General features: G+C 39.0%; 1 protein-coding gene across 3 annotated transcripts in view; it reads right to left on the reverse strand.

Moving 5' to 3' along the window:
- Window positions 1–781: 781 nt before the first annotated feature.
- Window positions 782–23,352, reverse strand: part of LOC134540472 (protein MMS22-like) — a 48,292-nt gene continuing 25,721 nt past the window's right edge. Inside the window, exons 11-19 of one of the 3 annotated variants that reach the window (XM_063383244.1) lie at window positions 22,793–22,907; window positions 21,636–21,791; window positions 20,490–20,874; window positions 15,230–15,578; window positions 13,808–14,173; window positions 5,868–6,070; window positions 4,646–4,837; window positions 1,920–2,088; window positions 782–924 (exon numbers count right to left, since the gene is read on the reverse strand). In XM_063383244.1, the coding sequence (XP_063239314.1) occupies window positions 1,965–2,088; window positions 4,646–4,837; window positions 5,868–6,070; window positions 13,808–14,173; window positions 15,230–15,578; window positions 20,490–20,874; window positions 21,636–21,791; window positions 22,793–22,907 (1,890 nt within the window). In that variant the 3' untranslated portion in view covers window positions 782–924; window positions 1,920–1,964. The remainder of the gene's footprint in view (window positions 925–1,919; window positions 2,089–4,645; window positions 4,838–5,867; window positions 6,071–13,807; window positions 14,174–15,229; window positions 15,579–20,489; window positions 20,875–21,635; window positions 21,792–22,792; window positions 22,908–23,352) is intronic. The other 2 variants (XM_063383246.1, XM_063383245.1) reach the window with 2 other exon arrangements.

Here is a 23,352-nt window from a genome sequence, read left to right on the forward strand (position 1 = left end):
CACCACTACTAATCCCAAACCACTGCTTGTAAGTTCCAGGTTAAGATAATGTTAGTGGTAGGACAGTGGTGCATACAAGAATTTTTTGAGGAAAAGGGTTGGGAGTGGGGTAAGATTTTTCAAAAAATAAAAAATCTTAACTCTAAATAAAAAAAAAACTTAACTATTGACATTAACACTCCTGAAACTGATACATGAACACTGAGTAACTGACACAATAGCTGCTGGGAAATGTCTAAATCACACAGCTGCCTACAAATACACAAACAAAAATAAATAAAAGAGTGTGCGTACTTATGCTTTGAATAATATGTAAAAGCAAGCTACACGTACATAATTTTAAGGAGAACCAACGAACACACACAAAATATCTTTGAAGGTATGTTTCTTCCAACTCAATTTTATATACTCAATGCAATTATTTCTTATGATGATAAAAAATTACTAAGTGTATTCCAGGATAGATTTACTATCATAAAAATTTATTTGAAACACCAATAAGCTTCGTGTCTCCCTTGATGTTCATAAAAAAGTGAATATATACGGTGCATGTTGCCACGTGTTGGTCCACAATCTTGACTCGTGGCTACAGCAGGAACACACATGTGTATTGAACTGTGAACCTGCTAATTTTCCATTGTGAAGCATGCACATTTCATTTCATAGTAAAATTTTACCCTTAACATACCTAAAAATAGGTCAGCTAAAAGATACCACTCCAGACTACAAAATAAACACCTACACAATGTAAACAAACTGACTGGACAAAGAAGCAGTAACGTAAAAGTATAAAAAATATTTATTGTGAAGTTTAGTACAGGGTCAATTTTCCATAGACACAACTACATTAACAAAGGTTTTTACAATAAAGCTTGTTGACCAATCTTCAGGTTAACTGCATCTTCAATTTTTGACATTGCAGCTCTGAAAAAAAAAATTTAAAAAATTAACTTATGATTCTGTATCATGAAAATAGTTAATGGTTGTATAGAGATGTATAGTAATAGATGAGTAGGAGTTTCTTTTAAACAGAACATACTTTTTCCAACTCCAAATACAGTTAATTTTCATACAAAACATAAATACTATATAATAGAGCAGTGGAATAAAAAAAATGTAACAAGAATTATGCTTTATCTCAAACATGCACTTATTTTGATTTGTGGCAGAAAAATATATTGTTTAGTCAGTTATAATTAATGAAATATATTTTGTACTACAAATATAGAAGGTGCTTGTACTTATGTCCATGAATTAGATGTTATACTTCTTTTTGATGTAATACACTTAACTAACTTGAAATTATTTGCTTCAAAAATGATAAAAATTTGCTTACATAACTAATGTAATAGAAAAATATTTTACAGCACAATGGATAAGTTAAATTACATGTATAAGTTGCCCGGACTTCAAGCGGAGAAAAATCTCACCTCACCTCAGGAAAGCGGATTTCTTTTTTCTAAGCAAGATGCAGACATTAATTTTACTTTAATTTTGAACATAAAATTAGCAAAACTTCAAGAAGTAGCAGCAAAATCACTATAGAATTGGGTATGAGGAAGTGATGGAGTGAGTTTTTCGAAATCAGATTCAAAGAATAACTGTTCCTCTAGTTTAACTCAAGTATGCAAAACTATATCAAGTGGCACCAAAATTCAGCTTTAAAAGGTGAGAAATATTTTTATTAAATCACGTGTAATTAAGGGATGGAGTTATTCATTTCATCAGATGAAGACTGTTACTTTCTTATAATTTTGAATGTTTATTTATACGTACAAAATTCCTCTAGTTAGTACAATTTTTTTGTTTGTTTACTGTGTGTGGATCTTTAGAAGTACGGTGCACAACCTCTTAACCACACTTTCACAGGTTGCCCAAATCTTAAAATATAATTTCTGTGACCTTCCCTAACAAATTACCTATAAGTTCCCTGACTCCAGCATGTGGATACCCTGGGCAATCTTTTACTGCGTCAACACCGCAGTAAATGAGCAGCTCAACTGAACGTCGCAACAGGTCCGCGAGTCATCAGCATCCCACACTTGTGGCTTGTACCAAAGTGGAGTGGCAAATGTGAAATGTTGAATTCTAATAAGCAGTCAAATTACCCAGAAAATATATTAACAGTCCCAACCTAAAAGGAATAATATAAAAAAATACTGGAGTGAAAACAAATAATTTTAACAAGGGTAAACAGGGACTTCAATGGTTTACTTGCCCTATTTTTCACTTCACTAGACAGCTTTTAATTTAAATAAAAATCATAACTTTTGTCTCTATGTGGATAATCACTTCATTTGTCCTTTAAGCAGGGTGTCTACACAAATCTATAATAAAATATACCCGAATTTCCGTAACCAAAATTTCAAATTTGCCTGTGTAATTTACAATTTTCTGATAAAAAAAATAAAGATAACCTCACCTGCACTGTTACCATAACTGATTAAGTTTTATCTCTCTATTTTCTAAACGATTTTTATATCACATGTCACTTAAAAATAAACAGGATTATAAAGTCATTAATAAAGTTATTGTTCTGTTTAGGCTTCCAAAAAAAAAAATAGATTTATGGAACTCGATATTAATGAAATTTTCACCTCAAACACTATCACCGGATGTTTGGTACTTAGTGTGAACTCTTGTACAGCGAAACCCCTTATTTACGTTACCGTTATTTACGTTTTCCCGTTATTTGCACTATATTCTTCAGGTCCCGTTTGGTTCCCATATAGTCCAATACAATACTTTCCCGCGAATTACGTCTCAAAAATCGAATCAATCCCGCTATTTACGTCACGTAACAACCATAAACAACCAGAAAATACCGTGGAGCTAGTAGGCAATGAACATTTTAAATAGCAAAATATACATATTTTATAACATGAAAAGTTGCTTTTATTTCTAAACATGTAATAATTTAAGCCTAGGCGTGTAAAAGTACGAGTAATTATAGCAGGAGACAATCTAAAATGCACGAGGGAAAAACGTAAACTCATGAATGTACAAACATGGCTGCTTGTAAGTTCTGATACTGTATTTATGTCACAACTTAGCCGAAATACTGGTACGAGACATAAACTTCACAAGATAAAATGAGCGGTGTCTTGGTAACTGTTTTATACGTCTTTTATAATTTGGGAAGTATTGTACAGTTGACGCCATATTTTTTAAACTAACCAATCATTTCTGGGGATCGTAAATAATTAATTATTGGTATCAAGACATCATGATAAACGTAAACTTGAACATGTCACGGCAGCGAGAAAACTGGTGCGTATACCAATAAACTGGTATTAGAACTGGATAAAATTGGTACACGGGAGGTGGAGCTTATATTTTTTTCCGCTAAGCTCGCATCTATTGGTTGGCGGCTGATGGCGTCATGAGTCTGGGCGGAGCATAGAGTGCGCATGCGCCGCCGCGTCGTTACAGCAGCTGACCGAGTACAATGACCTTTCTCCGCGTTTGGCGCGCTATTGACGGTAAATATTCATCAATTTGCGGCCTTTTCTTAAAATTTTTTTTACTGTGAGCAATGTGTATGTAGCCCGTATTTGTTATAAACCCTGCCGGTTGCAACTGTATTTATAATTTGGAGAGGCAAATAATCTCCTTGAACAGCCTAAAAAGCAAGCAGAAGAAAATTTCAAATTTATTTTTTAGGAAGTAATCAGAAAAACATTTTGGCTTTCATTCTTTTTTTATTTTTGTCAAATGTGGTAAATTAATAATTGATTAAATACTAAAGTAAAATTTGTTGTTAGTGTGTTTGTACCTGCATTGTAGTATGTGCTATTAAACAAAAGGAAAAAAATTCTAAATAAGGTAAACTGTACTCCTTTTTATACTTTTCCCTTTATTTACACTTTCCCGCTTTTTACACTTTTTTACTTTGTCCCCATGAAAAGTGCAAATAAGGGGTTTTGCTGTATATAGAACTGTGTTGTGAGTTTACTTTGTGGCACTTGTACCGGGGCCAAGTGATAGACACAGTTTAAATATCCCGCGCCCAAGCTTTTTACAGCTGGTGGCATCCCTGCAGTGGAAAAAAAAAAAAAAAAAAAAAAAAATCTGTTTTGATCGGCATGATGGCGGTAGGAAGCAATGGTGCAGGCCGATGCTATCGTGCAATTTATGCTGCGTCGTCGGTTAGAAACTTTTCGATACAGTCCACATATCGATGGCTTAGAATGAAAACCTCGTATCTCAATTTTTGGACGAAAATACGTTTACGTTTTTGGCTAGAAAAAAACTTCGTATCTCACAGAATGTCGGGCTGAAAGAAATAAAATGTGCATCCTACTGTTTTCTACCGGGATAAAAAGAAACCACGTATATCAGTAGCACCAGTGGCGAATCCAGGATTTTGGTTTGGGAGAGGCTTGATCCAGCTGAGACTAAGTTTTTATCAAGGCAAACACTAAAACAATAGTGGACCCAGATGCTTTCGGAGGGGGCTTGAGCCCCTTTGTTCCGCTACTAAGTAGCACTCCACATTGTAGAGAGTTTTTTTGTCTCTGCTGTAAAATTTGCATTTTATGAGATACAAGGTTTTCATTCTAAGCCATCGATATGTTTATCAACATTTAACACCGGGATTCCGAGCGCGCGACGCGACCGGGAAGGGGGCGGTCGGCGGCCGGACCTGAGCGCGGGGTCCCGGGCCACGCCTCGCCGGGACTCGACGCGCCGCACCTCGGCCCACAGCCGGGGCAGCGCCCGCTCCACGAGGCGCGGCCGGAAGGTCGTCACGAGGCTCAGCAGCTTGAACAGGGGCACCATGCTGAACGCCAGGTGGTCCTCACACAGCTTCAGCAACACACCACAGCAACTCTCCCTGGAACAATGCCAAACAATTTTTCTGGTTGCAAATAAAAGATCTGCGAGCATTCAAAAATTGTGAATTGAAAGTTGAATAACTTGACATTCAATCTGACAGTTTTAATGAAATAGTTGTTTTTTTTATTATCGTTCATTACTCGTTACTAATAAAATAATAATTTCAAAAAATGGGACTCATTTACAAAACAATTTTTAATGAAAAGTGTGTTCAATGTATGAACTATTGAAAATGTACTCTTTGAAATTTCAATTTGTTTTTGGCAACATAGTACATGCAGTAACATCCTCCTAAGAAAATGATTCCATAACTAAACAAGCAGAAAAAGGTATTTGATGGATAAGTATGAAAAAAACAAAAAAAAGGATCATCTTAGTTTTCCTAACTTTGGCTTAAGATTCCTTTAAAGTGGCTTCATATTTCTACTGCAAGCAACCAGTAAGCGACCGTATATATAAAATTATATATATATATGTGTGAAGGGGAAAAAACCTACAAATGCAACCCCCCCCCGTTGTTAAACCAATCAACACTTTAAAAAATCATTTCATTAAGTTACCCAATTTAAAATATTTAATAACTTTATTTGCATAAAAACATACCAACAACACAAAATATATTAGGGAATGGTAATATGACTTCTGAGATTAGTTATAGACACCCGGAAAAATTTGCGGGTTCAATGACCTCCAGGATGGACTCCAATATCTTCTACACACTCGGGCAAATGCCAACTGTTCATTGGCTGCTGACTCGTGAGTCGTCTCGACTGGGTGGCCTGTGATTCGACACGTCTATGAGTGAGGGTCTCTAATTGTCCTCCAGATTAACAGTGAACCAATGACAGAAGCAGCACCGAGGTATAATTATTCGAAATTTTAGCATGACACGAAATGTAATGTACCCGCGAATTTTTCCGGGTCTCTAGTTATAACCCATACCTTTTTGAATTTCCTACATTTCCTCCGACATTGCCCTGGAACATCACAAGGGGTATTCAAGACGTGCGCGCACGCGGGAGGGGTACCTGAGGGGCTCGCTGGCGTCCAGGGCAGGGCTGGCGAGGAAGGCGGACGCCGCGGCGCAGGCCGCCCGGCCCTGGTGCCGGCACGCCTCCGACGAGAACATGGCCGTCTCCAGCACCCGGCGCAGGCACGTCTCCGCGACCAGCTGCAGCACAGTCGCGTCCCCGCCGTGCCGCTCCGTCAGCCGCAGGACGTAGGCCAGCGCCTGGGGGAGGGGGGCACACCGCACGGGACGAGTGACGACAACCGCGCACAGTAGAACCTCGTAATAAAGTACATCAACAAAGCCCCCAACATTTACACTTGGTAATGAAAGAACTTTATTCTGAAAGTCTATATACCCATTTACCTTTAAAACGTAGTATTTTTTTTTGAATTTTTTTAAAAATAAAGTAGTAGGGGATCAAATGTTACAATTTTACGTTTTATAGTTGTTAACGATTCTTGAAAGCGATAAAAATTAATCATAATGTACATTTATATTAAAGAACTCCTGCGCAAAAAACAATAAATTATGTAAAAACTTCCCTGATAACTGGAAAAGAATGGTCGTTGTATTGAAAGGTAGGATACGTTTTTAATGTTAAAGTGAAATATTTTTACATTGTTTACATTGGTGTTTTGAGCGGGAATTTAAAATCATACGTTGAACTGAAAGATAAGTTATTCTGAAGTACGTTGTAAAGGAATTTCACTGTATTGCACTTTTTCTTCTCAGATATTGGTTTAACAAGTATCAGTCGGAAACTACTACATCTGGATTACAGAAAATCGGGAACACTTGCAGATACATACTAACACGATCACTATTCAATAGGCCATATGGCGCATATATTTACAACCATAAAGAAAATTATATACACTGTTGGTTGTATAAGCTGGCTTCACTATGTGCATAACAATTTGTAAACACTGAAGTTAACAGCTACTTGAGGGATCAAAACAACTTCGTGATTCATATTAACCGTATTTCGTATTAAAAGTACTGAATAGCATAGGAAAGCATACTTTATTTTCTGGGACTGTGAAAGTACTTTGCATAAACGGGAATTTCGTACTAAGCGGATTCGTATTAATGGGGTTTGACTGTATTGTACTTTTTCTTCTCAGATATTGGTTTACCAAGTATCAGTTGGAAACAACCACATCTGAATTACAGAAAATTGGGAATACCGTATTGGTCCGAAGATGGGCCGAACTTTTTTTTGCCAGTTTTGTCAACCTTGAAATCTAGAGTCGAGCCTATGACGGGGCACTAGCCAAAATAGTATAATTAAACACATACATTTCAAGGAGAATCACTTATGGCATAAAAAATGTTATCAGACATGCAATTCATTGACCTAAAATTACGCTGCACTTACGTGGAATTAGTAATTTTTCCAACTTAGAAATTTAGTAAACACACTTAACCCCAATAACGTAGTATCATATTTTAAGTTAAGTACACAGATGTGGTCACTTGTAGCACATAGCTTTTAAAAGCTCAGTCTGGTTATTTTTTAACTGTACATATTTAACAGGCTGCAGTAATTTTATTTGCTTGTAAAATGTGGTATTTACAGTAAACGATTAGTTAAAAGAGGCATTTTTGCCGTAAGGTTATTTACCGTAATATGCTTTATTTACTCTTCTACCACAGGAAAATCAAAATAGTTAAATGGCACCAGTGTTGGCAACTTGTGGTTGCGGCACGAATAAACAAATACCGGGTACATCGTACATACCAACAGTAACAAGAACAATAAAAACCTATTTGCAATATTGGCTGTTTTACGGTTGATTTATACACGTTTTACATGTAACCATTTTGGGTTTTTACGTCACAATTTCTATGAATTTATAAAATGTAGCCATTGCTGTATTAAATGTTGACACCACTACAAAACAATGTGAAGATAAACGGAAATATGAATTCTCAAATATTTTGGTAAGTAAGAATAACACATTATGTCAGTTTAATAAATACTAACTTAGTTGAAGTGTTACTGTGGTAATATGCTGCTGATATTCATTTTAGTTAGTTATAATTTATTTTTCCCTGATTTTGAGTGTGCTGTAGAAGGGGTCGGCCTATTTTCGGACCAATACGGTACTTGCAGATACTAACACAATAACTATTCAATAGGCCATATGGCTTAGCTGTATAGTTACTCTAAAACAACTGTTAGGCAAATTGGTTAAACATCAATCATTCATTATTCAAGCCAGTGGAAACAAGGGGAAGATAAAAAAATTCTCAATTTTGTAGCAATCACGAGTGACTTTGGAAGCAGAAAGGCCTACGGGTACTGATTACAAGATTCACAAGCACCCGTAGACTATCCACGCTTTCAATGCTCTCAAACAACTATATTTACCACTGAAAATATGATTACAATAATCTATCAAACTGAGCACAGCAAATGCTAAAACCTGCTTAAGACTAGTGTTTGAAATCACAAATTAAATACAATGTCCAAATTAATCTTAAAACTACTAGAGGGTAAGTGGAAAATAAATATAACTTAACACAATGGAAGATCATGTAACTGGCATATGGTTTAAATACAAAACTGATGTATTCTTATGCCCTCAAGAAAGGTAGAAAACTTGAATTTTAATTTAATTCTTTGAAAACCTGATTGAAAATTTAAGTAATCTACAGTAGAATGCCAGTAAAACAGTTTTTAATTCATCCCCACCGTAAATTAATTATTTACAAATTAAAAATAGCTTCAGGTTAAAGTTAAGCAACAGCAGGTTAGCCAACCTTGGAGCTTGACGGAACTTATGCTGTGCAGCATTTTCAAGATATGTATTTTGTTTTTTATAGGTATTTTTAAGTTAAAACTTTCATCCCTGCTGCCTAGTCAAAAGAGGGACATAAAAAAGTCAGGCTCAGTATCATTCCATCTCAGCGGGCTAGCACACGGGGGTTGAAGGAAATGAAAGAAAGGGTAGGGAGACTGCACACTGTTAACCCTTCCTGGATATTTCCCAAAATTTATGAACTTTTTTTTCACATCTGTCGAGGGGCTTAAAGGGAAGATGTAACCATGGGTCTCGCGAAATTTGTTCCCCTACATTTTAAAATACTTTTACCGAAGATTATATGTACCGTTCTTGGTTCTGGTTAATTTTCTGAAAAACTGCAGAACTGAAAAGTACTAAGGAGGATCGTTTTAGTACATAGAAATGAGATTCGACTGTGTACTACATCAATACCAACTGATATTGTGAGAAACATCTTAATTAACACACACACTCAAGAAGACCAAAAATAATAAGAACAGGTCAATGCTAAACTAATTTTAATCATGCACGTATTTTGCTCAAGTGAGATTTTCTTATCCGGATTATTACTGTACTTACATGCCATTACTCAACTCCCTGGTAATAAATATAATTACCAGTCCTACCAACAACTGGCCAGCAACTCCTGAAGGCCTCCGGTTAGTAATAACCCTACAACGGTTAGCTCGCTGGTGCAGTGATGTCGATGCCGATAGTGCAAGTTGTGACTGACGTGGTTGTCTACGGGTACTTACTGCCAGCACACGAGCACCCGTAACCCAACCACGGAGGCACAAACCGCTTTGCCGAGACGCCTTTTCCAGGCACTCGGACGCTCTCCATCCGCAGTTCCCCTGTTTTCACACACACAACCTTATCCCAACCATTTTTCCTCTGCAGAAACCAATAAAAAATAACAACCAAAGTATTTCCTACAATTTAAGCAATCAATAACCGTACTGTTGCATGATATTATTACAAAACAATTTACTTACATTACATTTACTTTTGCATCATAGTTTGGTAAACATTTTTTTGGACAGCAAAAGAGTTCAAAACAGGTATTTAAGAATTTTGTAAACACAGATAGTAAAATAATAAAAATATTACTAAAGTTAGTTAGTGGTTCATATCACCATTGTTTCAAATCTAAATCACGAATTCAAATCCCAAAGAGTACCTTGAATATACCCTTTGAACCCGAATTTAGCAGTCTCCAGGGACAATAATAAAATACATGAATGACCAAGACAAAAAATTACTCAGGGGAAAAACTAAACAGCAATCAATTGTGAATTGTGAGTACACGTAAGAATCTGGACATACACTTCACCCCCGATTTTATGAACCAGGATTTAACGAAGACAGCAATTTTACAATTACATTCTCAAGAACCGCTGAAAATGTGGAAAGTTTAAACACCAAATTTAAATACAGTAGAATCCCGCTGATGCGACCCCTCACGGTTCCCGGAAAAACGGACTTATAAACGGAATGGTCGCAATAGAGAATTCGGGTTGTCACCGCATCGTCGGAGACGTGTGAATGCCGCTCGGGCAGTGTCTAGCCGAGCTCGGCGCGTCCACTATCGCACGAAAAGCTGTCTCAGCTGTCATGTTATCTTAACCCGCCCTCACGAAAAGCTGTCTCAGCTGTCATGTTATCTTAACCCGCCGGCACGAAAAGCCGCTGTGGTCGCTTCTGCGAGAGCGTAAGAAACTCGTCCGGCCAGCATCCTCCTCCCCTCCCACACCGCGTATGACAAAAAACAGGTTGTATAGTCCATTCTCGGTAAAATAAATATTTTTATGGGCTTATACGACTGTCCTTCGCCGTTAATAAATACTTTATAAGTTATTATGATACAATTTGTTTATTAGTCACACAGCAGTTTCTGCTGAAAAATCACTAATACCTCAAATTTTATTGAATAGAAAAATTTAGCAGTGCCGTAAATATATTTATTTCACTGCATAGTTACTTTTCCATCTGCATTCCGTGTTTTTTTCCCCCTTTTTTTACGCTGTGAAGGGCAGTGGAAAAGATAATTGCTTGAGCTGTCAAAATAAACATTGCTGACGGCAAGGTCGGGAGCGCATCCTGTCGGTCTGTCGCTGTGATTATCTACTCCAAAAACATGTCACAGCATTTCAGGATAGCATTGTTCTTATATCTTTCGTTTATTGCCGAATGTTTTCTACCTGATCCACACAAGTTCCTTCACCACGTTTTGAACGAAAATAACCACCAACTGGCTAACATAGCCGAACTCGCGTGACGCGAGTTCACTTAGCGTGATTGTTCGGGGTATGCGAGTCCGAGGTGTATAGCATAATTCCACACATTTTTTTTTTGTTTAGCTGCGTATGTGCGAAGTCTGGGATGTTATAGAAAAATAGCCGAGAAACAAACACCTGGCAACGTCAACACAGTGAACACAGCTTTGTGTGGCCAGTGATAGCTGGCAAGATCACATCACACTAACCAGTCGCAAGACAAAGGCACGGGACCGGGACGGCAATAGACGCGCGCGTAGATGCTATCAGGTGATGCGCGCCTGTACTGGCTAGCGTGGACAGTCTAGAGGGGTGGTATCTATTTTTAGACATCTTTTGTATGCCTGCCTGATTGCAGTACAGCGCTCGCCAAGATAAACACATAGCGCCCAACAAAGTGTAACAGACTTGTTTTTCAGACGATTTTACTGAAATTTTCGACTTTCTCTGCTCAAATTTTTCACGGTTTCTCAAAAAACGGCCGTATAAACGGAATGGACGCATCAGAGGAAGGTCGCATAGGCGGGATTCTACTGTATAATAATAATAATAATAAAGGCACAAAAAGTCGGGGCAGGGGGTGTGTTTGTGTGTTTGTGATAAATTAATTTGAACTCTTTCATTTTGGTGCAAATTGATGTAAATTTCCGTGAAGTTTCAGGTTTTATAACAATTCACCATAAAACCTTGTCTCAAGTAATAAATACGTACAAGCATGTTACCACTATAAAGAATAAATTGACGCTTGCCCACCCTCTCTATATTAAATATCACATTACTTTACGTTATAATTGAACCCAAAACGAGTTTTAATAAGCTCAGAAGCAATTCAGGGAAAAAGGTATTTCGGCAATAGGCCTACTCACGTAATAAGCGGTGTGGAATCTGTGCAACATCGTAGGTTATAAACAAAGTGACGAACAATAGAATAATTCTTTAAAGCAACCATCTTCGCTCTTTATTTTTCACGTCGCTATAACCACACATATTTACTTATTTCGGGATATAATAGTAAATATGGACGAGTAATGTACACAAATGGATATTTTTCTTTCAACTAGGCATGGTCGGGCAGAGAAATTTGACTTCGGGCGTGCTCGGGCGGATAATTGTCCAAAATTTTCGGGCTCGGGCAATCTCGGTCGGGCATCAAAATCAGTTAATGAAATAAATTTTGGACATAAAATAGTCGTACTTAAGTTTGCATTGACAAACCTGAACTGTTTTTATTTATTTACTATACCGCATTGATATGAAAGTTAAACATTAAACTAAAAAATAAGAGTGCATATTAATCTTGGAAATAAAGTGCTTATTAACTAAATTGTGTTTGGGTAGCTGCTTGAAGGTTTATTGTCACTGCTGATTGACCTACACTTCCACTGGTATCCATTTTGGTAAAATAATGACATGAATTAAATAGAAACAAATCACAACCATTTTCTGCAAATGCCACGCAACTACAATGTGTGTAATTAAAGTCAGCTTATAATCCTTCTCGCGCACAGCAAGCAGCTCCACCGGCCTTGAACACTACTTTGTGACTATTGAGCAGTGAGCATCCGCCGTGCGTGCGCGTGTGTGTGTGAGAGAGAGAGAGAGAGAGAGAGGCGGGCGACCAGCTGCATCGTTAGTCAGCCAGCGAGAGTAACGGTAAATGTTGACCTTGACCACTTCCGCTTGCTGCAGGGCTCGCTCTCTTATATCTGTCTCCCCCTCCCAGAAACACACTTGCTGACCGGGCACCTTCTTTATCTTATCTCTCACGCACACTCACTTCACCGGCTGGTGCCGGGACGGCGGCGGCGTGGCATGTTCCTGCAGCTCCGCGTGTTCCAAAAAAAAGAAGCTTTGTTTACTTGCGCCGTGCGGTATTGCCGTTTTCCAAGGTGCCCGATATTTTCGGGCACTGAAATACCCGCCCGGAATTTCGGGTATACTTGATACCCAAAACACTGCCCGAAATTTCGGGTACCCGACCATCCCTACTTTCAACACAGCTGAAAATGTACATTGGGACGCCATCTTGTGACCGGCGATCTACCAACTATATTTATATTTTATAAGAGTATAAATTAAGTTGTGAGAACAAGTTTAAATACTTTTTAATACATAGGATTGAATATATATGTATGTACATATAATTATTTATGCCACGTTTATATTTCTTTTTAATTATTAATATCTAGTATATACTTCCACCACCAGGGCAGGGAAATTTCAGTGAGATTCATGCGCGCGCATCTCATCCCTTCCAAAGAGGAGTTAGTTCGCCCCTCCCTTCCTTTTCTTCGTTCCCGCGCATTTCTCCCTATATAAAGGCGAGGTCATCCACCTGAAGTCAGTTGATCGGCCCGACGGCCAGTGAGGCTGGAATACGCCCACTGACCATAGGACGATCATAGGGGGAGCAGCAGAACAACTGGCTATCTGTTTTCTGCAGCTCGCACCCCTCCTTCGCGAGCCAGGCCATCCGAGGACCTATCTCGGCCTAGGGAATTTGTCCCCCTTCCCACCCTTCCATGACGATAGGGTGTACTTTGTATAATACAGTGTATGTTGTGAAAGCCAACGCAGGCGACCAATTGAACTGTTTGGACATTCAGGTCAATTAAAGTTTTCTTGTAAAGATACCGTCATTTTCAATGAATAGTCTAGCCCCATCCCTCACCCCACTAGCTATTCACCTGCATACCAGCCGGATGTGAATCCTGCCGCAAGACCAGCTCGACCTTCTCTACAGGATACCTGGCTCTCACGAGAAGAATCAAATTGCCAGTGAGGTCCCTTGGGCAAGCCAATTTCATAGTTATCACCCCGAAGATTTTATATCTCAGAGTCCGGCGAGAGGGTGCAAGTCAACACTAAAACATTTGCCAAGGGACACGTACGGTGTCGGCGTCCTTGTGGAGCGTGGCCCCGCGGCCGCGGAGCATCTCGTCGGAGACGGCGCGCAGCAACAGGCCGCCCCCTTCATCGCCCGGACCGCCCCCCTCCACGGAGAACAGCTCCAGCAGGGGGTGGCCGGCGGGGGCGAGCGGCCCGCCGAACGCGGGCAGGTACCGCGCCACCAGCTGCCGCACGAGGCGCGAGACGGAGTCCGAGCCGCGCGCCAGGGGCAGGAGCTCGCGCAGGAGCGGCGCCAGGTGGCGCCCGATAGCCGCCAGGCGGTGAGCCGGGAGGTCACGCCCCTCGGGCTGCTGCTGCGGCAGGAACAGGTGCGCCACCAGCGAGGGCAGGACGTTGCTCGGACTGTTCTGCCGACACACCACCGGTCCCAACTCAAAATGGACCAGTTACAAATTCAAAAAAAAAAAAAAAAAAAAAGCTCTGAAACTTTACAAGAGGAAAATCGTGTTGTTATTCTGAAATAGTAATGACAGATATTAATGTATGTTTACACTTTTAAATCAATATATTCACTCATTTTAAGTTATTTACAATTCCCAGGTACCTAGTTTAGCGATATAAGAAATGCATTTACAATTATATTGATGTATACATTTTTTAAACTACATATAGTGCTGACATGTTGATCATAACTTAACGTACAGTCGACAATCCAAAACAAATACCCCACCTCCCCCCCAGTTAAACTATACCATACAAAACAAAAAAAATATTTTACTTTAAGTTTAATTTTTCCAATAGTCTATACTTTCAAATACAGATGTGAATCGATAAGCTAACGTTTCATACAAGTAGTGAATTAACTTAAATTAATTGTTGTATTTTTAAAATGCAGGATAGTGTTTTTTTTTATTTTTACGATTGTGAACGCCAGTGTTTTTAAATCATAAGATTTTCATTACTTGAATGTGTATTCCCTTAGGTAAAAAAAAAAAAAAGTGGGGAAGATTTCCTTGAAAATTTTTTTTTTTATATTTAAGATATTGGCCCACGAGCAATTGGGATACACCAAAAATTCGGGATCAATCATTAATGTATACCTAGGGACACCTGTATTTCGCGATTTCATTTCGTGTCAAGGTATTTCACAAAACACTGTAGCTTTTCCTAAGAGTCATGGCAAATTGTGAGGGTGCAGCAGTAAGGTGACCACTTCTCAATTGGCCCTGCCGAGAGCGGGACGACACCTCTCACCCACCTCAGCCAATAACCACAGGAGAAAAGTTACAGTATTTTGTGAAATACCTTGACACAAAATGTATTCGCGAAATACAGGTGTCTCTATGTATACCTAATAAAACAACATATATTTCATTTACAACAATAACATTTTAAGTGACATTCCTAAGGCACCACTTAAAGTCTAAAATAAAATGAACGAACACACGAGGGACAGTGCGAACCTTCTGGTAGAGGAGCGACTTGCAGTGGCGGACCACTTGGAGCGCGCAGGCGTACACGCGCAGCACGGCATGGTAGGACGGGGGCTCCCGCAGCACCGGATCCGCGTACTGAGCCACCTGGCCCAGGTACGAGGCGCACCGCCGCCGCAGGGCGGCCCGTGCCTGCTCGTCGGAGGGGGCGTCGGCGTACGCCCGGCCCAGCGCCTCGACAAACGCCAGGAACGCGTCGTCTGCCATCTCCAAGCGCGCGCCACCAGCCGCGGAGCAGAGCCCCGCGACCTCCGGCAGGCTGGCCACGACTCTCGTCAGCGGGGCCACCTCCTCCAGGCACGGACACACCAGCTGGAACCTGAGCGACCACAAGATTTCAACACACAACACAAACAACATGAAATAAAATTAAAACACTGCTGTAAGAAAAGTACAGTATCCACCCTAAATTTTTTTTAGCACCTCTACTATTTATATTATAAAAAAAAATATGTATGTTATTTAGAATGAACAGCACAATTAAACTAATAATAATAATAAAAAATCTAATAAAACAAAAGCAACAAAACCTTTCAAAAAGTTTATTTTGCAATACCACTACCAATCTACGACAAACCTTATTTTTTTAGGGACAAGGAAAAAAAACAGAAAAAAAAAATTTAAAAAAAAAATTGAAAAGCATGTCAGAACAAAACGTAACACTGAAATGCAAGTTAATACCCAAAATAGAACCAAATTATTTAAGCATTTAACCAAAACTTCATTTTTATAATAAAAAAATCTTTTATTCTTTTAAATTCAAGGAATGTCATTATTTACTGACAAAAATTGAACCAAAATGCATGGGCTAGAATAAATTTATTTAATCTGTTTTAATGTGTAACTCTCAATGAATAAATTTTAAACCACACATTTTTGTTAATTAAGTTTTAATTGTTCTGAATGAAATTGTTTTAAACATATTTAATAAAAACTATTTTACCGCAGAAATGCAGCATATAAATTTTACCCCTACATTGGTGGGGTAAATTTTACAAAAGAGCTTTGATAAAAATAAAAACAACACTGAAAATCCTTTTTAAAAAAAGAAATTGGACTAAAATTAAAACCATCAAATCTTGTTTCTGTTTAATATTTACCGACCAGTCACGTATGCATGAACTTTCCATGAAAATGTTGCTTATTCCTGCTACACAATTTCCCAATTCTTCAGCTTTTCTAAACCATTTTAAGTTTTCTAGCAAACACAGATGATTTCAACTAGTGGTGCACCGATGCGGATACCGATAAATAGGGACATGCAAATTTCGCATTTACGATAAAACGAATTTTTACGCGAAATTCGTAAGTTTAACACGAATAACCTCACTTTTACATAATTTCTGATACCGCGATTTTTTTTTGCGAAATCGTTTGTTTACCACGAATAACCACCCTTTCCCGCCATTTGGTAACTTAAAAAAAGTAAATAAATAGCCGTTGTCACCACTGATAACACCATCAACGTAAAGACTACATTTGCCAATGTTTACGTTTCATTATTTATTTGATACGACGCGTTCTTGGCGAACTGCACTCGTGCACTAAACGCTCATGTCTCGAAGGCACGTTTACAGAGTCAAAAAGTAATGTACGGCCATTTTGTTGGATATTTTGTGCGTTACAGCGCTTGTGTCGCGAAGCAAATTATAAATTATGCACAACTGTTCATCTTGCATGTACTATGGATTGTGCAAACTGTTTTAATTTTGTTCTCTTACAGTAAACAAACTTAACAATTACGTTTTATGTTTAAGAATGATAATTTTTGTTTAAAAATGTTGTATACAGTGCAACTATTTTATAAAAACTGTAGTTTGTGATAGAAAACATCTTCATATTTCTCAGCATAGGTTTGAAAGTGTAAAATATGCCGAAACCTCAAGCAATCACCAAACTTCGTGAGCGAGAATTTCGTGATAGTGGATTATATGCGAGGGTAAATACGTAGTTGAGCGATATGTGTTAAAAATTTTTTTTTTAATCCGAAAATACATTAATAACGAGGCTAGAAGACTGGAGCTAGCCAAACGCTCATATTTTGCATAGTGAGCTTACCAAGGTGCAGCGCAACTTTGGAAACATGAAGGAGTGCATTTTTTTGACGAAACAAAACAAGTTTTGGACCACATGAACACCACGAAAGCAGCTGCTGTGAAAATAAGTGTAGTGCAAGTGTCTACAAAATCTCTGGTGAAGCTTACCAGCTTGATGGCTACAGATCCAAGCAGACTTGACTTTGAAACACTGACTGTCTTTAATCCAAAAAATATTTTGATTACGGACATGAGCCCTATTTTGCTTGCTAAGTTGTGTAAAGTTTCTACTCTGAAAGAAATGGACCGCCAGGAGCTGATCACCGGTTTTGGAGAGTTAAAACAGATAGTTGAGAAACAAATGAAGGAAATCAGTGTGGATGTAGTGAAGGCACTTCAAGTTTTAAAACTTTCACAACCTGAATTTTCTGACAAGTGCCTGGAAGCAGTGTGGATGTTGTGTGCAAACGTTGATTCGGAACGCTTCTTTTTACAATACAATAATGTTCTCACTGACAAGAGAACTAATTTGAAACAAGAAAATTGAGCTACAATAGCTATTTTTTCATTTGAAAGTTAAATGTTGTGTCAAAGTAATTTGGTTCTGAAATTATTGGGTTGACTTAATTTAGAATCTGAATTCTTAAACTTGTGTCTTTTTAACCTATATTTGTGTAATTTTAATTTATAATGTTTCAATTGATGGTGCAATTATATTACAATGTTCTCTTCATATTTCTTACACTTGAAATTGTAAAAATAAAAAAAATAATAACCCCACTTTTAGGTAAAAATAACACCGATTTTAAGGGAAAATAACACCACTTTTCATCACAAAATAAACACACCTTTTGCATGTCTCTACCGATGAATCGTAATCGGCGATTATGGTTACTTTCCGATTAATCGTAATCGGCGACTATCTTAACGATTACTTTGCCAATTATCTACGTCCCGGCGTAATTAAGTAGGTTTTTGCGGTGTAATATTTTGTTACACATTTTAGGACGAAATACAGTAATATTTGTATACATTACAAAATCCATCAACTCCGTCATATCATGATTACAGATATTTCGTTAAGTTTAATAAATCTCATTGCCTCGAAAAATAACAAATACATTTTTCCTACACGTTTATTTACGTTTCGTCTTTTGTTCTGTCTTTTGTTTAGTGGCCTTGTACATTACCTATATCCAGAGACGTAAAATAGATGGCACGCAATCAAAATACCACAAGCAGTTGCAGTGGACTCTATGACAATCAATCTTTTCGAGTCGTAGTAGCGGTTCAAAATCGTGGTCCCGATACCATCTAGAGTTTATCACTGGGTTTAACAAACTCGTTATGGGTGTCTTTGGTAACATTATCCGTTGTTGTGTTATTTGTATGTGACGTGAAAAGTGAAAAAGTATTTATAATTTTATATATTCAATCAACATAAATAAAATCACATGTGCTAGAAGCCAAGAATTGGTTTTGAGTCATTTTTATATAATTATAGTGAGATGGCGAGTAGGGAGAAAAAAAAGTGAATTGTGGAAACATTTTTCTATAAACTCAAGTGTACGAAATAAAGCAACATGTTTACATTGTTAAACGGTAATTTCTCGATGCAACCTTATGTGATAGTCAATAATAATGCTAGTTTTCCGCAACAAAAACTTACCCATTGTAAATTACAATTATTAGACTGTAGTTCAAGTTGTTTACAATAACAAACATAAATAGAAGTTAATTTAATTTACACTTTGGAATGACTTAATAGCGTATTTTATATATTTTTATACTGTTATTAAAACTGTATTCTCAATTTTACCTAATCTTGTTATTAAATTCACATGGGGAAAAAAATTTTTGTGTGCATTATTAAACTTAAAAAAATTTGTTCATTATAATCGGTAAAGTCATATCGGTGCACCACTAATTTCAACTGTAAACCTTTGGCTATCACCAACTTCTACATCTGCCATTTCCTCTTAGAAGGTTGGCAGCCATCATGGATACCTGGACTAGAACCCAAAAAACACAATTTTCTTGAGGATATCAGGAAAGATCTTTAATGCAGTGGTTTACTGTTGCCTTTTGCATCATATGCCATTGGTAATCAAGCAGTTCATCCACCTTCTAGGAACATCCCCCCCCCCTTCCAAAAAAAAAAGGGCGACCAGAGAGTGCCATGTAAATCTACCCGCTTGTCCATCCTCCAAAAGGCATTTGGCACTTGGCAATGAGAGACTCCTCATCCTGGGAGTCACACGGCTGGCTGATTGCAGTGTCAAAGGCACCGGGCGATGTACAAATATAGTCTTAAGGAGCCCGCCTCGTCAGCGGTGCACGTGTGTTAGTGAGGCGGGACGACAAGTGCGACGCTCGATGGTATCTCTAGCGCGGAGTTGCCTCTAAGCGCAAGTCTCTGAATTGACGCGCAGTCTTCTTGTCGTCACAGGATAACTGTGAAATTTTAGTGGTGACCTCAACATCATATGGCCGATAAATGAAGATAAAGGTGTAATGCAAGTCCCTTCAAGTGCTTTTAATAATCTGTACAGGTTGTTTTACACCTAAAAATTACCCTGAAAACATGAGTTTTAGCCTTTTTAACTCTTCTAGAAACACAGCTTAAAAACATGATCCAAAATTAAAAGTACTTTTCGGGCCTCAGCGAACTCTTAAATGCTTTTGGTAAACGTACCCAACTCGGATATCTCGAGTAGTTTTGAAATCGCGTTGTATTTCCTGAAGCTCTGCACACCGTCTGTGTGACCAGGTAGGCGGAGCCCTTAAGACTTGCCACCCAAAAGAAGTTACCTTGTTTGGTGCTTAGTGCGAACTCTTGTACATATGGAACTGTGTTGTGAGTTAACTCTGTGGCACATGCACCGGGCCAAGTGATAAGACACGGTTCAAATCATCCCGCGCCCCCAACTTCCTACAGTTGGCGCCATGTTGGAACACTGCGAGCGACGGCGTCCATAAACCGCGAGAGCGGCATCCCTGCAGTGAGAAACCAAAAATGACAGGTCTTCCTTTTCGATCGGCGTGATGGCGGCAGGTCGCAATGGCGCGGGCCGATGCTGTCGTGTAATTTACGTTTCATCCGTCGGTTAGAAACTTCTCGATACAGTGCACATATGTTTGTCGACATTGACATACCTCCTGCCTGTGAGAGAACGAAAGATGCCGACACCCACCTGACCCACGCCTGCACCAGCAGGAGGGCGTGTCCCAGCACGTGGCGGGCGAGCGTCTCCGTTGCGCCGGGACCCTGCAGCAGCAGGCAGAGGTAGCGCAGGCCGGCGCCCGCGTCCACCACCGGGGAGCAGCCGAAGTAGCGGAACAGCTCGGCATAAGAATCGGGCGTGCCGGCCGCGAGCGATGTCAGCTCCGCGGCGAGGCGCACCGCCACCGGCTGGGCTCCTCCCCGCGCGGCGAACTGCCGCTTGACATGCTGCAGCACCAGCCCCCCGAGCCGTGCCCCAGCCTCCCCGCCACGCTTCACCGCGCGTAGCACGGCCTCCAGGAGGGGCTGCGCATCGCCGGGAGCAGCCCCGCTCAGGTACGGCACCAGCCAGCCGTCTGCGTCAACACAACACAGGGAATACAACCTGGGGTTCCAGTCGTACGAAAATAGGAGCGAAACAGTCAAGAAACGCAGCTATTAATCATTTGATAATTATTAACAGGGCATAAAATTACACGGAACACAAAAACATGTTTGGCCAACCAAAAAAACAGATAGTATTAAAAAAAAAATTATTCAAGAGGAAACTAAGTTATCCTTTTGGCATTTTAAAAATTTAAGGTATTGGCGGCCTGTTATTCAACAATATACCGATTACCACGCCTGTGGGAATATTCAATTTTTTTGAATACAAATACGTATTCGATTCGAACAAAAAAAAAAAAAAAAAAAACTGACATTCACATAGGCCTACTGATTATGTATTTTGCAAATAGAGCAACGAGCTACTTTTTGCTAGTTCAAATGAGCGTAAAATTCAAATCGGTGGAACTCAACCAAAAATTTAAGATTACAAGAACCCAAAAGGCAGCCACCAACATAATCACTGCACCAACCTAACTAACTGGAAGGAGAAATGGATTCACCTTAATGTCTCTCTGACACCTAGGTCAAAGTGACAAAGGTGACAAGATGCTGATGGCAGGATACATGTGCAGGGGAATCACGGGAAACACAAGAAAATTTACAGCCCACGACAATGCCCAACACATTTCCTGCTAGCGTTAAGTCCAAGTTTGACCCAGCCAAGTATCAGAATCAGACCGTATGTAGGCAGATAACACGGCAATCAGTAAGAAGCAAGCGGGGCACTCACCAAAGAGGACGAGATGCGAGACGCCACCCGAAGCGTCACAGTGGGAGCCGAGAATGGGCAGCAGGTCTCCGATAAACATCTTCATGAGCGGGGAGTTCCCAGTGTTCAATCCAACCTCGCTCAAGAAGTTCCGCGCCACTTCAGACACGCCAATACCTGCAGCAGAGGGTCGCCATCAGACACACATGTAATCGACGGAAAGTTAAAACCTTAGCCACAATGACCAAGGTTCTTTGAAGGGATTCAAGCCTGGATTTACACATTCCTGAATCAGGCAGAATACAGTTTTATCGCATAATCGTAGCACGCGCATAATCGTCGCACCCATATTTTAGGGCGTCAAAATTGGATTAAAAAAACTATTGCGTAATCATTGCATGATTTTTCATCCCGGTATAAGATTCAGAGCACTTTGTGCAGGTAGCTTTTCCGTATAAAACGATGTATTTGAAAGTAGAAATCTAATATTTATTCGGACATTACCACTTACTTATTTAATTAAGAGAAATACGAAGTTGTCTGATGTGTAAATTTTCTTTTAAAGATGTTTTTATACGTTATAACCTTTATCTGTTCGTCTGCGTGTACCTGTGTACCGCTTATAAAAATGTAGCCAGTACTAGTTGGCATCATTCATGTTTGGTTACGTCTTAAGTTGCTTCCCGTGTAGAGCGCGCACACATAGTCGAATAACTAGATCTCGCTGATTCATGCAACGCACGCTCTCTGTCAAGTGCAGAGTTAACTACATTTGATAGACCGCACTCTTTCGTGGTGTGTACTACCACGATAGTTACGTGTTAGTTCACGTCACAGATTCAAGGGGCTCGCGTTTGGGCCACAGATTTTTTTCCCTTATTTAATGTTGAAGTAAGGTTTTCGTTTCATGACTTATTAATTTAAATTGTGCGGAGTGCTTTTACATACTCCAATTTTTAAATAAACGTACATTCCATGAATGGGTTTTGTTTTTATAAATAAACTAAAAATATTTCTTTTTTCTGCATAAACGTCGCACCCCTACTTTTCATACTTGCTTTTAGTGTAAAATGTGCAATGATTATGCGATAAAACACGGTATTTGAGGTTATTTTTAATTAACTTTTTTAATTAGAGATTTGGATTTGACCCATTACTATTAAAAAATAAGGAATTACCACTCTCAACGTGCAGTAGTATAAAAGCAATGTTGGCTTTCCATATGACAGCTCTTCTTCCAGTGTCCAATTCACCGTTCAGTAAACCCCCTAAAAGTGTCTGACATCTCCCAACCTGTAAAAAGAGGAACAAAGTTTTTATTTTATTTAATAAAGCAAGTTAAGTATCTAAATTCTAATTTTGCTAAATAAAATATAACAACTTTGCATACTAATTTAACAATTACATTAAATAGCCATTTCCCCATATGAAAAACAAACCACATCAAAATGTAATTCGCCAGAAATAAATATTAATAATTTAAAACACATAGCTAAAAATTAATAAAAACACTCATACTTTGATTGACTGACTACAGCTCCCTAGATGCCTGACCTGTACTAGCAAACACTAAAAATGTTATCAGGAGGCCATGCGTAAAAAATCAAACATTTAAAATAGCAAAACGAATACTTAAATTACTTAATTCTTATCTAATTGTACCGAATCTGTTGTATGTAGTCTTGTATAGACATTGTGAATGTACGAATTGACTCGAAATCTTGTTAACAAGGTCATA

This window comes from Bacillus rossius, chromosome 16 (assembly GCF_032445375.1).
Source record: "Bacillus rossius redtenbacheri isolate Brsri chromosome 16, Brsri_v3, whole genome shotgun sequence".
NCBI classification, from domain to species: Eukaryota; Metazoa; Arthropoda; class Insecta; order Phasmatodea; family Bacillidae; genus Bacillus; species Bacillus rossius.